The sequence below is a fragment of the Charadrius vociferus genome, unplaced genomic scaffold (genome assembly GCF_000708025.1).
Source record: "Charadrius vociferus isolate BGI_N301 unplaced genomic scaffold, ASM70802v2 scaffold687, whole genome shotgun sequence".
Classification (NCBI taxonomy): domain Eukaryota; kingdom Metazoa; phylum Chordata; class Aves; order Charadriiformes; family Charadriidae; genus Charadrius; species Charadrius vociferus.
In genome coordinates this window covers 187196-202846 of record NW_009649054.1, presented here as the reverse complement: position 1 = coordinate 202846, position 15651 = coordinate 187196, and the positions used below count along the sequence as shown (strand labels likewise).

Sequence of the window (15651 nt, the reverse complement as noted above, 5' to 3'; positions counted from 1 at the left end):
GGGCCTTGAACGTTCTTTACAGCAGCTCTGCAGGCAAGATGTGAAACTAGCTGCCAGCCCGGGAATTCATGCCCAAGCTGTCACTGGCACTCTTGCCCTCCGCTTCTGCCTCCCTGGGAAACAACCTCAAAACAAAGATAGAAGCACATGCTTCATCTATCTTTCACTCAAAGCACCTAGAATTATGTTTCCACAACACCGGAACAGTGGTACTTCGAGTCTTGCTTCCTGGTTTTCAACTGTCACTTTTATTAATACCAGCACCAGATTTAGGAGGAAGAGCATGGACACACGAAAGCAAACAGACACAGTGAAGATGAATGGATTGTGGGCTCCATCCTGCAAATTACCTCGTTTGGTTTCTAGACAGCTGCTCTCATTTGAGAGCAGCTGAAAGGTGTTCTACAAAATGGTTGTCATGGCAGGCTTCTAACAAAGGATCCTAACCATTCCCCCACCTGCCCCACTAGCCCAAAGACAGGAGATGTTAGGCCTTTACTCCATCCACTGCTTCTTATGACACAAACCCGCAAGCCAGGAACTCAAAAATGACTTTTGAATTCTATCATCTCCTGTGGAACAAGAGCAGCCAGCAATGTTTGCGAGTGCATTACGCAGTCGGAGTGCCAGATGAGTGCTTGCATCTTCAGGGCTGTGCACAATAGAAGCAGTAGCAGTGAAGCCATCCTTTTCCAAGTTTTACTTGACTGTACTAAGAAAAACCTTTTTTTCACTGTTAATTCCCTTTTCTTCTCCAACACCTGTAGGTCCTTACACAAGCCTCCCTGCTTCCTACCATGTGCTTGCAGATTAAGAGGCACATAGTTAAGGCAATTAGCTGCAGCATTGCAATTTTTCATCAGTACACAGTGATCAGATTTCATGAACTTAATTTTACAGTAGCTCCTTTATGGGACCTTGACTTTTCCCCTGCTTTTTCCTGTGGTTGATCGTGACTCTAGAGAGGTAAAAGCAGTGTGAAAGAAGTGATGCTTTGTAACGTGACTGATGTTTAATATGTTTGCCTAATTAACTCCTGGCTAATAATTCTAACCCATTAAGTAGCTAGTTAGTACACGTTTCAAATAAACACATCTGGTCCCGCAATGAGTGAAGGTTCTGCCTGCATGTGGGTGACAGATGTGATGGTAGTTTCCCCACTGCTCTCTTTTAAATAATTAACAGCACACTGGTGAAGTAGCCTTAGACAACAGCCTCAAAGCAAGCTGCATAGTCTCAGAGCTGTGTCTGTAGACATGTGCCTCATCTCGTTAGTCTGCTACAGCTAGTACATTCCCTCTTCTTCGCTATTTTCAAAAGCTACATGTAGCTCTCGGAAACATCCTTTTAAGTAACTTCGGACTCCTGGCTTCCGCTCTGAAAGCCAGCGGGAGAAGTAGTAATAATATGTCAGGCCACCCAAGGGGCAGATAGTTTTGAATTCACAAGCCTTGCAGATTGATCTCTCTTACCGAACAAAGGGCATTTGGAACGGTCCCGCCCTGCTGTTTCATTACTGGGAGTTGCTGGGCTGGGTTTGGAGACAACCTTCTTTCGAAGGAAGTGTCTTCTTGTGGTAGCCTGCTCCTTTATGTGGTCAATAGCTTCCTAGGCTGGAACAGCTGGTAGTTCTTAACCACCTTGCACATGAGAAAAGCTAAGGTTAGTTACATGTACAAGAGCTCATTCTTTCCAACTCAGCTGTCATTTTGTTTTTCAGATTTTGGCTTTTTGTGGTGGGGCTGTTTGTTTCATTCCCCCCCCCCCCCAGATGGAGGAAGGAATTATGTCAATAAGTTAAGTACACAGCAGGATATTTTGCAAGAGGCTAATTTGCCCAAAAAGTACTACTTAAAAGTGAGACTTGAATTCTTGCTTACCAAAGGGCAAGGTACGATTTCTTCCTACTTGTGAGGGTCTGTGAACCCTGACCATCCTGCGCCTGTACCAAAATGCCTAACATGCAGCTGTCATTAGCTCTAGTGATACGGGCTCAGTCTGTGACCTTAGTTTTGTAATGCGTCAACAATAGCACAGCTGCCCCTGCATAGTTGAGATCTCAAACCTGCAATTTGGCAAGAGGAACAGTACAAATTGGATAAATATACATAAACACATTGTGAAGGAAGGGAAAACAGAACAGAATGAACCAGAGCATCATCCTACAACTTGTTTGATAGGGATGATTTAAGTAGGCATATGGTATAGTTAAATGTGCTTTCAAAAACATTGGCCCGATTCTTCAAGCAAATATGAAATAAATATCTAAATAGAAAGAGAGCTGATACAGTATCATTAGTTCTCTCAAAGGAGGCATATGAATGCCTTTGGAAATGTGTGTGAGTGGGGGCTGGGCGTGAATGACAAACAGATTTACATTCCCACACACAAAGTGTCATTAACTTATTGTTAAGATTACACAGTTGTACTTCCTTCTAGCACTGCAAGCATTTAAAAAAAAGCAGGCAATAAGCTAGTGTTTAAACCTAACCCAGCACCAATTCTCACATCTTATTATATCAGTGTTGGCGTAACAGACCACCGCAGCCACTGTAATACCTCTCACACATGGTTTCCATCCAACAGTCACACTGCCTACAACACGCACATTTAAGAACTGAAAATCACTGCTGTGCTCATCCTACATTGCAACCTTTCAATGCTGTGCTATTTAGTAACTCAGTAACAATTGTAAGTTAAAATTAGCCTTTTTCTTTCTGCATTCCTTTTTTACCAGATGGAAAGAAAATATAAAGTAGATAAGCTAAGAAATTCTGAATGTGTTATAACAAAGGAACTCTAAACATGCATTTAAATGGTCTTCACAAGACACACCAGGTATATCTCCCTCATAACCTGCATGTGAATATTCAAATACACTAAACCATGCGATTTCCAGAGCATGTAGGTAAGTATTCTAGATGACCTGTTTATTCAGACAAGCCCATAACTTCGTCAAGGTCATCTGTTTGATTAGAATCTTTATTTGTCTGCCTTACCGAGTATCATGTAAATTTGCGTGCACCTTAATTAAGTTTTCTTGCAACACAGAAGTGAGTAGCTAAAAACCAGATGAAGGAGGTAATTACTGTTTTCTCCATGCCTATAGCTGGAATTACTATAATTTTTTTTATTTGGTCACTTTTTCTTTCTTGGCTGAAAAAGGTAAACTTTCAGAAGACACTGCAAGCACAGAGCAGAAGGGCCAAAAAAGGGGAGTTGGATGCAAGCTGCAGATTTGACTTGCCTATATTTCACAGTCACTTAAGAAAGGATTATTATTTCATGGGCTGTGTTGAACATTGTCTGTTCCCTTTCCAACTAACAAGTTCGTTCCATTTACTTTCTTTTTGGGGTATTGTTAACTAAGTAGCTTTAGCACAACCTTTGTGACAATTACAGCAAGATTTCAGTTTGCCAACAGAACTAAATTACTTGTTAATGTGAAGGGCAACGCATGCAAGGAGTACTTAGCCACTTGGAAGTTAGGCAACTCGTTCAAACACACAAGTGTGACTGTAAGGACCCTTTTTCAATCTCTTCCTCAGTCTATAAACTACACTGCAACTATGTATTTCATGAGGAATACCTTGTTCAGAAAAAAGGGGAGCAATTAAGATGAGGATTCAATAGCGTTTCTTAGTTAAGAGGTAGCTTGTTGACAAAGATATTCCACATTCCAGATAACACCAGTCATTACCATAAGAAGGGAGAAGCACAGTAAACCCACATGACTAGTTACCTTTCACTAACCCCTTGATCAACCGTGCCTTAGGAAGCTTCGCTGGCTGAAGGAGAACGGGCAGTCTGCCGGTACAAAAGGAGATAGGAGCCAGCAAAACAACCACTGGGCTGCGTCGGGCTGGTCAGCCTGCCTGAAGCCTTTCTGTCCTCCCTGCAGGAACTGAGCAGTTCTCGAACACAGGGGACATAACAACAACCCCGACCACCAAAGGGAAAAGAAAAAAAAAAAAGAACAACAGGGCCACTTCCCCCCTTTTAACTTCCTGCTGCCCTCGCTACCACCTGAGTTCCTAGTGCTCGCAGATTGGTAGGATGCCATCTACACATCAGGTTGCTTTCACCTGGTGTTCTCATTCCAGAGCCTCTGTGCTCAGGTGACGGGAGTATTTCTCCATCATAGATGTACTCATGGCTGATTAGGCCCATTGATTTGATATTAACATTATCCTTCAACGTAATCACCTCTGCTTCCCCAGGAGCACTGGGTAAAGCGAGTTGACGTGAATCAGATCCTCTCACACCTGGACTAATGACTTGCTTTGCAAAATCACTGAGACTTAGTATTTATTTTCAGCACCAGGACTTAAGCTTTTTTTTTTTCTTTCTTATGTAAGCATGTTGTTCAAACAAAAATACAAAAGAGTGTGGTTGTCAAGCAGTGGTCATGCACGTGGTACAATCTCGCCGCTCCAAAATAGCTAGAGAAATAAACTCAGGTAGGGGCAAACCAGAAATATGGCTGGATTAGGCTTAATGTCTGTTATAAATATTAACTTCTGAAAATATTTTAGAAATACATTTGGTTTGACGCAATTAGATTATAATGGGAACTATTCACAGATGGAAACATCCTCAATGAATTGTATAGGCTAACTGGCTCCTAAGACATATGGATCTGATGTTAAGATCAGTAGTAATTTCTAATGCAGTCCTTCACGTTCCTCAATAGGGCACACAGTGTTCCCAGAGCATTAAGAAAGAGTGCGTGAGCAGAACTAAGTGCTTAATATTATGCAGTGGACATAGTATCCTGAGCTGAATTAATAGACTAATTTAACATAATAATGACATTTCATACTCCGTTACTGCAGGTTCCCATGATTCCATGAGATCAGAGCTAATTCATTGCTGGCTTCCAGTTCTTTCAAATTCACGAGCACTTCCCAGCAGTGCAATACTTGTGCATCTCTGCACTTCTGGCCGTTTCCCACAGAAAGCCAAACCCAAACAGACAGTATATTGAAAACACTGCTGAGAAAGCTAGATAGTTCTGCGGTAACAAGAGGTAATTTAAGTTAGTGCTAACCTACACCTTGGCGGGGCGGGGGGGAAGAGTTTGTAGTAATTATTTACCAAAACACTGTAACGATTTGCATAGAGTGCAGGTCTTGCCATCCTCAGGAAAATAATTCAACATTCATTTTCATGCCAGTGTGGTTGGTGGGAGGAAAACAACTCTGCCCATTTATCGTAACTGCAGGTTATTAACTGTCCCCAGTACGATTCCCATCGACGTGAGTAAACTGTTTCCTACGCTTCCCAGGCACAGATGACCCTTGGCACGGTGGCGCTGCACTGAGTATTTGGCAGGCAAGGTCTGTAACCCTGCTCCAAGGGAACTTGCTGCATCTGTATGCAGCTGAGGCTTTGATCGAGGAAGAGCAACAAAACCCGAAGCACGGAACTGGAAATACCTTCCTCTTGGCTTTGTGTTGCCTCCTCCTGCTGCAGGGATGTGTCCCTGGACACAGAGTCGGATTTGTGGTCCCGAGTGTTTGTTAACCGAGAACAGGGGAAAGGATGCTCTGTGCTTCCCTTGCTGAGAATGTCTGGGTAAATAGTAGTTTTATCCGTGGCAAATAGTGGCCAAAGGTTTCACACGCAAGCTGGTCAAATGAAACCCCTGTGTCCGTACAGTGAGACTGGAGCTGACCCCACTGAGACACCATCGCCTGTCACTCGGAGTCCTACGGCTGTCTGCCCTACCCCATAGCTGAGCATTAGCTGTCCCCCTGTGTGTGCCCCTTCCCCTGCTTCTCAGCCTTCAGGCAGAAAACGAGGGGCGGCGTGACAGAGGCGGCCTCACCTGGCACTTAAAATTGCAGTCTGCCTCCTGAGGAGAGGTCGGAATTGTTTAGCAATGGAGCTTTTCCTTCAAACTCTAAACCATGAAATACTTGCACTGACTGACACCAGGTATTGCCTCCAGCTGTGAACAGTGGTGAATATTTCTGAGTTAAAAACCTGAACGTGCTATTTGCAGCGTGTTCCAGTTTCCCCATCCTTCAGGTGGCCATCAGAATAAAGTAGGGTCCCGGTGGCCCCCAGACTGTTGTGTAGGGGAAGGGAAGTTCCATGGGGGTAAAGTGACAGGCGCGCAAAAATTTATTCTTAAATCGGTACTTCCACCAAACCCTTTGCCCACCACCGTTGCTGATTTTCCAGTCTGTGATTTCTGCATACACATACATATGTATGCAAACACACAGAGATACCCATGTTTGTATAGATATATTTAGAACACATGGACACACACACACACACTACTGGTTTACCAATATTAACTGTGTAACAAAGCTACATATTAAATCATGGAGGTAGGCTTTTTAAGGGAAGGCACCCTTCTAAATACACAGACCTATTTTTTTTCCATCCTACTATGTACAGCATTTTAGCTGTTTTAATGCTGGCACTTGATTCTAAAATACCTTTGTCACCGTAATTTTAATAACTTTTTGAGCAGTTGCCAGTTTAATTTTCAGTGCGTGAAAATTGGAGGTAAATTATTTATTACTTCCAGCAAATGTCTTTCACAATTTTATTTAATTTTTTCATCTTTTTTAATGGGTCATAAAATGGCAGTCTTTTATTGGCAACTCATAAAGTAAGGAGCAAATGAATACTTTGCAAATAGGTTACTGTGGATTGAAATGTCAGCTGTATTTCACAGGGTGTGAAATTCTTTAGACCAGAGCTGTAGTGACATATGGCAGTGGGCCACGTTCCTCTTCTGTAAGAATAAAAAAGCAGTGGACATAAAGGAAAGAAAGAATTGCAATTGTTGGGTCTTCTCGAGTTACAGTTTTTCGTAAATTGTTTATTAGAACGGCCGTCAGGCCATGACTGACGCAGTTTAAAGTTGCAAGAGTCTTGTGCTTAACTTTGGTCTTAAATAAGGATGCTTTTGAACGCGCTTTTCAAACTAAGTTTTCCAGGATTGATTCCCATCCAAAAAGTGATGCTTCACAGACAAAATATAGGAAAATCCCTTCCACGTTGAGCAAGGGCTATGAGCTGTATATAAAAATCACATTTTTTTCCTATCACAATGAAATAGCTTTCAAAGTATGGAGCAGTGGAAAATTGCACGAGACGTGTGTGAGTATTCGCGCAGCACGTTAATCACACGTGTGCAAGCTCAAGCTTCCCGTCGCTTTGATCCCGCTTCGCTCAAGCGTGGCATCAGAAGCGGTCGGAAGAGAGGAATGTGTGTGTGGGGTGAGCAGATCACCAGCACCTCTGACTCTTGCCCTGGGGGTCCGCTCCCCCTTCCCCTGTGCACAGAGGTAAACTCCACACCGTGTCCCACGCGGGTTGTGTCACACGGTGCAGGATGGAGGGCTCAGCTGGGCGCTGGGAACGCCTTCCTGGGCTGCTACAGCAACACCGACACTGACCCTTCCTGATTCTTTGTGAGTTTTATTCGGGGTTGACCTGAGGAGACCCTCTGTTCTGCAGCACCTTTCAAGAGCTCAGCGCTTGGGATTGCTCTGTGCTGGGAGGAAACCAGTATCTAACCTTTCCGTGCAAAACCAGGGTTGTGTCAAAAGGTCTGTTGGGCCGCAAGGACAGCCTGCCCTGGCGTGCGTAGCGGTGCTGTGCGGGTGAGACCGCACTCAACAACTCCAGCACAGTGAGGGCTTCGATAGGCCTCACGCCAGCACGGTCTTTCTTTCGGGGCTGGGGTGGGACATGGACACCTTCTCTTCTCATCTCGCTCTTTCTACATAAGCTCAGCAGAAGGAGAGGCAATTTTCCTTTAGTCTTTGGACAGCAATTAAGATAGAGCATAGTCCTGTAAATGAAATAATTGCCAGGAGGTCTGGCCACCCAGACGTAGAAAACCAGGCATTTAGTGGCCACGGAGACATTTTTGAGGTGCCTCTGATGACCTCCACTAGGGAGACTGAAGGTATGGTCTTACAACCAGCTGACCAAAATCTGTGCTGCTCCTTCCCTCCTGAGCGAAGCTTGTCATGAAAAATCATTGCACTCTCATAACCCGTTAAATTGTATTCCTCCAGTCTACAGACAAAAGTATCAGCAGAGGCCCAGAGATTTAGAGATGTTACCTGGTGGCAGAAGCTGGTTCAGCTCTTAGCTGATTTGGGCTTTACTGAAGGAACCTGACACTCACAAAATACTGACAATCACCAGTGTGAAATGAAGGTGCCCCCAAAATAGAATCACTGCTGAATGTCATTTTATTTTCAAAATATGTGCAGTTTATGCAGAGCGCTGAGCTAAAAGCCTCACACGTGGCCAGTTACATACACTGTATGTGTTTATGTATATGTCTTTCTGTCGGACGGTTGTGAATGAGTAGAAGAAATAGGTCACCTAGTCTTTGGAACTCCAAATTTCAAGAGGTACCGTTTATATGAATCAGAAGTCCATGCAGCCCATCAAACAGGTGGATGCTAAAGATATGAAAGAAATGTGTTTCTTATACCCTACAGACATGACCATTTCAGGAAAGAAGTGGTTCTGTATGTTGACGGGTTCATCCTTTTGAAGATGAGATAATTATCTGTATGAGTTCACTCTGTGGCTTCTAGAACTGAGCAAGTATGATAACTCCTCTGAACATCTCAAATGGCTCCTCCCTGCAGCTGTGTATCAGGACGGAAGTTGATGGGGCAACTGGCTGTTCCTACCGCCCTGTACCCGCGCTGATAGCTGACGTGTTCACTGAGCCTGTTGCTGTGGATATTTGTCAGACCGTCTGACAGCTAAAGGTCGGGGGAATGCAGAGCTCGACAGCAGCGAGGTGGCAGACGGCACCAGGGACTCGAAACCCGCACGTAACGCAGTCGGTGGGAGTCAGTCGGCGGGCTGTGGGCCCCGGTCCCATTTACACACACGTGTTGGCGCTGCCCTTTTTGGCAGCTGCCTGCACTGCCAGAGCGGCGTACAGCTGCGTTGCCGTGCATGAGGGTCAGATCCGTAGACCTCGCTGGCAGTGGAGTTCAGTCCCAGAGGGTGATGGGAGCTCACTCAGTGGCGCCTCCTAAAAATAGGGGTAAACTCCCCATTTTAGTAACTCTGTACTGGCCTTCAGTAAGCGGTCTGAGCGGACTTTGCAGTACGATTCTCTTAATGGCAAGTTTCTTTCTGGGCATTTTTACCAGACTGAGATTTTTGTGCCACTTCTGAAGATCTGTTTCCACCAGCTCTCGCACTGTAATAGGAATGGTTAATTTGTCATTGACGTGGTGCCTGAGTGTGGCTGTGTTCTGAAGCTAAGACAAAGAGCTTTAAAGTGCCGGAGTTGTGTCCCGGTGACACTGGCTGCTCCACACGCCGCCCCTCTGGGACTCGGGCAAGTCGCCTAAGAGAACAGATCACAGACATCCTTAGTCACTGTTTTTCTAAATCCCAGGTGAAATACTGAGATAAGTGAACGGAGCCAGAACGCAGCTCTCAGGTCTGTGCAGCACATCAGTTGAGCAAATGTTTTTTGGTGGGACTGGAATGTCAAGTTGCCTTTTCTAGTAGAAGGCGGTAGTGGCAACGTTACCACTTCTGAATCCTTCAGGGGGGTCCCCGTTTGAGGGAGCTTGTCCGTGGCATAACCAGAGGCCAGCTCGTTGTTGCAAACAGTAGGGTGTAAACGTGGGCACTAGGCCACTTCGAAATCTTAGCTATTAGCCAAAAGTTTTCATACAACTTAGTGAGTTCAAGGAAATGTCAACATCCACAAGACAGCTGGGCAACAAGCCTTTTCTTTGGTATGGGTTAAGATGTTCTTCTGGAGTGTTTTATCCAAATGTCTTTCCTTTATCTAAATGTTCCCGTTTTGCTCAATTTGCTAGCAAAGGCCAACTAAAAAAATAGCATCATTTCTTAATAGCTAAATTAGACAAACCTCGCGTGTTTCAGCCGAGGCTCATCCAGCTCACAGTGGCAAACAGCATGCGTGGTAGCTACAAAACACTGCTAGAAAAAGACCAGTACAGACGTTCCATAGGAAGGCAAGAGCGAGCCGTCCCTATAAATGGAAGGAAATAATAGGTACTGCAGCAGGAGTACGTAGTTTGCTGCACGACACAGGGAAGGTAGAAGACAAAGCCTGCTTTGGGCCTTAATGCGTAAGAGAAACGGAATGAGAGATTTAACAGGATCAACTGTTAAGTCTTGAAAGCTGGACTTCTTTGAGGGAAGCCGAGAGAGCCCAACACCCAAGACAGAGGTGCAGGAATTCCTGAGATGGGCTGTCTCTCTCACACGCTGAAACAGTCAGTGTGAAATGCAGTGTTTCAGTGCGTTCAAACATCGCCCTTCAGGATAAGCCACGATGGGCACCGAGATTTTTGCTGACAAATCTGCCTGGGAGCGGGGGCAGCCTGGCGGCTGTGAGTATAGGAAGCATTGCTGCAAAAGAAGTCATTTGTTGCCTAAAGATCAAAGGGTTATGTGGAAGCCTACTTTTATGAAGATCTGCATGAAGTATATATTATCATTAGCAGGGTTTTTTTGTGTAGGCTTTGCTATACAGGAGAATGAAATTAAACCTGAGTAGCAGTGAAAGGTACTGCTAGCATAGTGAAAACGTGCCTCAACGGTACTTCTCTTCCGAAGTTTCCTACGTGTTTTGTTTCCTAGTTGCTCAGCTGAAAAGCGTGCGAGCCCGAGTATATGACATTTCAGATGGTGCCTGCTAGTGCTGGCAACGGTAGTCAGCCGCTGATGCATCTTCCTTTTCAACCACGTAGGTTTGGGACTCGTAGTAACACATCGCATAAATCAACAAACTGCCAGAGGATAAAAAACATTGTGAAATGATGCTAGAAAATACTCCTGACTGACAAGAACACACACGGGTCAGGAGGAAGGACGATACTGCAAGGCAGCAAAGGGAATTGATTGGATAGCGGAAAAAAGCCCGTAGGAAATTGAGGATTCACATTCCCTTTTATAAAAAAAAAATGAAATGGGGAAAAAGCGAACATCTGAAAGCGTTTTGGAAATTCGACCCCAGTAGCTGGCAGCAACTGTAGTCAGATGTTACTGGCCAAATCCAGCAGTTTTTCACTAGTGCACAGGCAGAATTATTTTTGATCTCAGTGGGAGTTTTGCCCAACGAGACGACAGAAATGGTTCCAACCACAGATAAAAGAGCTGAGGAAAACCTACACTGTATTTAGACACAGTTAAAATCTGATCGGAAAAGAAGTCAATGCAGGAGGTATATAAGGATCTAGGTTCTTGAAGAACACGATACTTTAATTGAAAAATCAAAATTACTTGGTGTACTACATTTGGCTTTAGAGCAGTTGGAAGGGATCTGACTGCGCTAGCAGGCTTTGAACCAAGCAATGTAATCCCAATTATGGCATCAGTCAGTGGGAAGGCACCCGCCATCACTTAGGGAAGTTCAGAAAAAAGTAGAAAGGCTGAATAGCATTTTTGTTCAGGAAACATTACTGCAACGAAGGCCCTTCCTTGGGCGTAACCAAGTTCAAAATTGGTGCAGAGCCTGCGACCTGTTTCTCTAAGTCATGCTTTAAAAAGACAAGGCTAATGGGGGAAAATGAAACATTTAAGAGAGTAATCCTTCCGCTTTGAATTTGTGCTTAACTGAAAGGTTGCCATCCCAAAATACTTACGTGTGCTGTGGATTTTTCAGTATTTATGGGCTGAATTCAGTTACTGCCTTCCAACTTGAGATCCTCTACGATGGTTACAGGTGCACAGTCGCAGTTACTGCAGCGGTATGACCAGGTGCAGAAGGATGCAACCCCAGGGCACCGGCAAGGGTCACTCTAATGTCCCTGGGCTGCAGGTCAGTGACTGGGACAGGAGAACGCTTCTCGTGATGCGTTTATGGTGCGCAAATCTCCAAAAGGTTTAAGAGTTTAAAGACGCCGATTTCTTCAGGGATGCCTGTCAGGATTTGGGCTGTGTTTCAACAGCACAGCGTGTACTGAAGACCTTCTCTGATGAAGAAAAGGCACGGCATGAAATCCTCTCGCGCTGCAGTCAATAGGATTGTTTTGCCAGTCACACTCGAGCAGAATTGTCACGCTGAAATTTCCCACAGCATTTCTCATGACAGTGGCAAAGCAAAACGGTGGAAATAAAAAAAAATTAAACAGCATCACATTTAAAAAATTCATCGCTAACAAAAATTTTGGTATAGTTTGCTTTATCTAGGGAAGTTGGAAGGGAAGTGAATTAATTTTTTATTTTTATCTGTTCCTATGCACTTACTCCAGTAATAATTAGAAGTAAATTAGAGTTACTCTTTCTGTTAGATCAATTATTCATAACACAGATGATTTAAAAATGAGTTTCGCGGAAGCAACTTACTTCATTTTTACTAAAAGTGAAGAAGAAATTAGCCAAATTAGTTAAAATAGCTTTGAACTCCATATTGACTAAAGCATTTGTGCCAGAATAAAAATTCATGACATATAAGAACGGTATAAATGATTAATCATTTTAGTTCATGGATATCTATATTTTTATTTAATTACATCTATGCATAATATAAACTGTCTGAATCTCGGGAATCCAAGCCAGAGAAGCTGAAGAGTCTTTTTATGTTTAACATTCACCATGTGTTGTTTTCTTCTAGGGTTAATTTGTAAAATGTAAACCACATACTATTTGTATGCAGTGATTATGTACTATTTATAGAAAGTCTTGACCATTTATAATTATCCGACATTTTTATCCATACTGTCTGCATATGACTAAAGAGATGATTATGGAACAGACAAAACAATGTTATTTTTACAGTTGAAGTTCAATTTATTTCACGTAAAACTTGTTGGAGTGTTCTATGCTACGCGGACTAGAGAAGGGATATTCCCTACTCAGATAGCTCTCTATCGAAAAGACTAAAATTCTTTCCAAATAGTAACCAACACCGTACCTGCGGGAGAGCGTATTGTTCATTTCAAGCAGCATAAATTGAGGAAAAGAAAGGTCAGTCTGAAATGACCAAAAATTGGTTTCTGAAAGCCACAAGGTCCAACCCTGTAGCAGTGAAGTATCTTGATCGCTTGAAAGTCATCAGAGGTTTCTAGAAACGATAAAGTAACTGTGTTAGTTTTGTGATTTCTCTGAAGTCACTTCTGACGTCTAGGCAGCCCTGACTCCCATCCTCCTCTCTTGGAACACCTCTGTTGAGCAGTCTGTAGGTACAACTGCCTCCGTAGCATGTATGCGCTTTTAGTAACTGGTTTATGGCTGCTGATTTTTTTTTTTTTCTCTTTCTTCCCAGGACTCTGGAAGTCTTGGTGAGCTTGAGTGAAGGGCAATCGTTCATGTCCAGCTCACTGACCATCACCGCTTCAGAGTGTGTAAGTAAATGGCTAACAGCATTCAATGTAAAATCCCGAAACCTCTCAGCGCAGAGAACCTCAACGCACAGCAAGTCCCCTTAGATGTTTAGAATGCACAAATCCACCTAACTAAAAAATACATCTGTGCAGACGCACACAGAATATACATCATTTAATTATACATGATTTCTTAATATGTAGGCACATACACATATATATGCCCTAAGTCGCCTCCTTTCTATTTCGAGACGTGCTTAGAATCTGTTTTATAACACCAGTACACGCAACAAAGAGTTTTCAGCTGTTGTGAGTTCCCCAACGAAGTATGTGAGTGGGGTTACAGACAAGATTTTTTCCTGCAGTTACATAAAACAAATCCCTTAATTCTTCCCATTAAGGTGGCAAACAGCTTTATTTGAGGAAGATCTGTTTTTGCAGGATTCCGCTTAAGTGAAGTATTGCTGTATTGCGCTCATTTCTGCTCTCCATTAATTTCTTCTGTCTTCTGTATTACATAGGCAGGACAGTTAAAATTTTTGCAATTAGACGCAAAATGACAATGTGGGGATTGAGATTTTGAAAATGTGCTGTGCATGGTTTCTTCAAATTTGTCTCATTTAAAGTGTGACTTTAGCGCAGCTTTCCTGTCAGGCGTAGAAGCATACAAACCAGTACCTTCTGCGCATCAGCATGTATTTTTCCAACAGTATTTTTATCACTTGTAGGTAATTAACTTAAAAGAGAAAAAATGACATTTTTCTTCTATTCATTTAAAACTAAATACTTGGATAACGGCAGAAATCACAGCCATCTCAGTTCAGCCGTTCAGTTTCAGTAAGAAAGCCTGAATGAACTGAGAGCTGAAGAAACACATTACCTAAATCCCGTTTCTCTGTATAAGGGCCTCTTGATCATTCAGAAGCATTTGAGTCTCCCACCAAAGCATGCTGAAGCGTGGTAACGCAAGGATGGTGCACTCACAGGAGGATGCTGGAGACTAACAGTAGACCGCACTTCTGCTTAGCTTAGTCCTTTCAGGGAGAGCAGCACATGCTAACTCTGTCCCTATGCCGCCTTAAAAATTGCTAAGATTGGACAGATAGGTAAAAACAAAGCATTAATGCAAAGCAACTGGGTACGGCTGTCTCCCCCTGCTCTGCTCTAACAGTGCTTCTCTGTGGTCAAAAGTTTTCACTAACAGGAAACAGAATGAGTACAGATGTGCACTGACAGGAAAAAACTGTCATACTTCTGATCATCTTTTTTTTTTGCCTTTTTTGTTTTTTTCCTTTCATACGTGTTGCAGCAAAGACAGCTCCATACAAGGAGAACTGCTGTTTCCATAGTAGCAGATGGGCAACTGCAAGAAATGGGTCACTGCTAGAATTGTTCCACTAATTCTGATAGCTGAGCAGCTGATGGCTACTTGGTACATAAGAGTTCCAAGTTACAGCCTCCCCCAGCAAACACACGCTGCTGCGCTGTAAACAAACAAAAAATACACTGCATCTAGGCATGCACCTACCTGTTTCTCATAAACGCGTACGCCTCACTGCACCTTCAAATACTTGGAATAAGGCTCTCTTTCACCTTCCATTTGCAATGGTGTATCTCCAGTACAACTTTTCTCATTTAAACAGAATTACTTATGCTTTACTCAGCCTTAGTGATTCCCCGGGTGTCCCTCCTTTCCGTTCTCCCCAGCTGAAGCCTGAATAACTTCTACTATCTTAAGGTCACTGTTGCATTTTTCTCAGTGTTGTTCTAAACGAGCACAGCAGCACAGAACATCAAGTGTAAGAATAAAAGCACCTGCAGGATGTGGGTTTGAGGTGGCGGGAGATTCATTTCATCATTAAAAGCAGTATTGCTGGAAGCGGTAACACTCGTTCAGAATTTCTGAGGCTGGTGGCTTCAGGTTCAAACGGCACCGCTACAGGGATTTAGCGTGCCACAGTCTGTGCACTGTGAGTGCCCCAGATGTGCGGGCGATAAGCGCAAGCGTTTCATGAATGTATTGTTAGTAGAGAATCCTTAGAATTCCCCCCACCCACCAATCCGTACGGACCTGTGTCCCTGTGGGCGGAGCAGGGCACCTCTCATCCACAGACTTAGAGGAGACTTTCGCCATTTCTGTCCAACAGCTCATTTCTTCAAGTTGGGCCTCATTCTTATCTCAAAGAGACCACTTTTACATCAAAATGAATCCATTGAGTTCAGCAGAAATAATCCTGGCTTGCACTGGGGCAAGTTGGGCCGGTTACCCATGACTGGATGGCTTAATTTGAACTTAGGTTTACATGTAGGCAAAATAAAGTAGTTTTGAAAGCTTTGT

The 15651-nt window shown here is 43.5% G+C and overlaps 1 protein-coding gene across 1 annotated transcript in view; it reads left to right on the top strand.

Moving 5' to 3' along the window:
- ANTXR2 (anthrax toxin receptor 2) overlaps nt 1–15651 on the top strand; it is a gene marked incomplete at its 3' end in the record, with an annotated part of 68752 nt that overhangs the window by 39910 nt on the left and 13191 nt on the right. The window contains exon 10 of the mRNA XM_009887992.1: nt 13256–13334. Within this exon, the coding sequence (XP_009886294.1) occupies nt 13256–13334 (79 nt within the window). The remainder of the gene's footprint in view (nt 1–13255; nt 13335–15651) is intronic.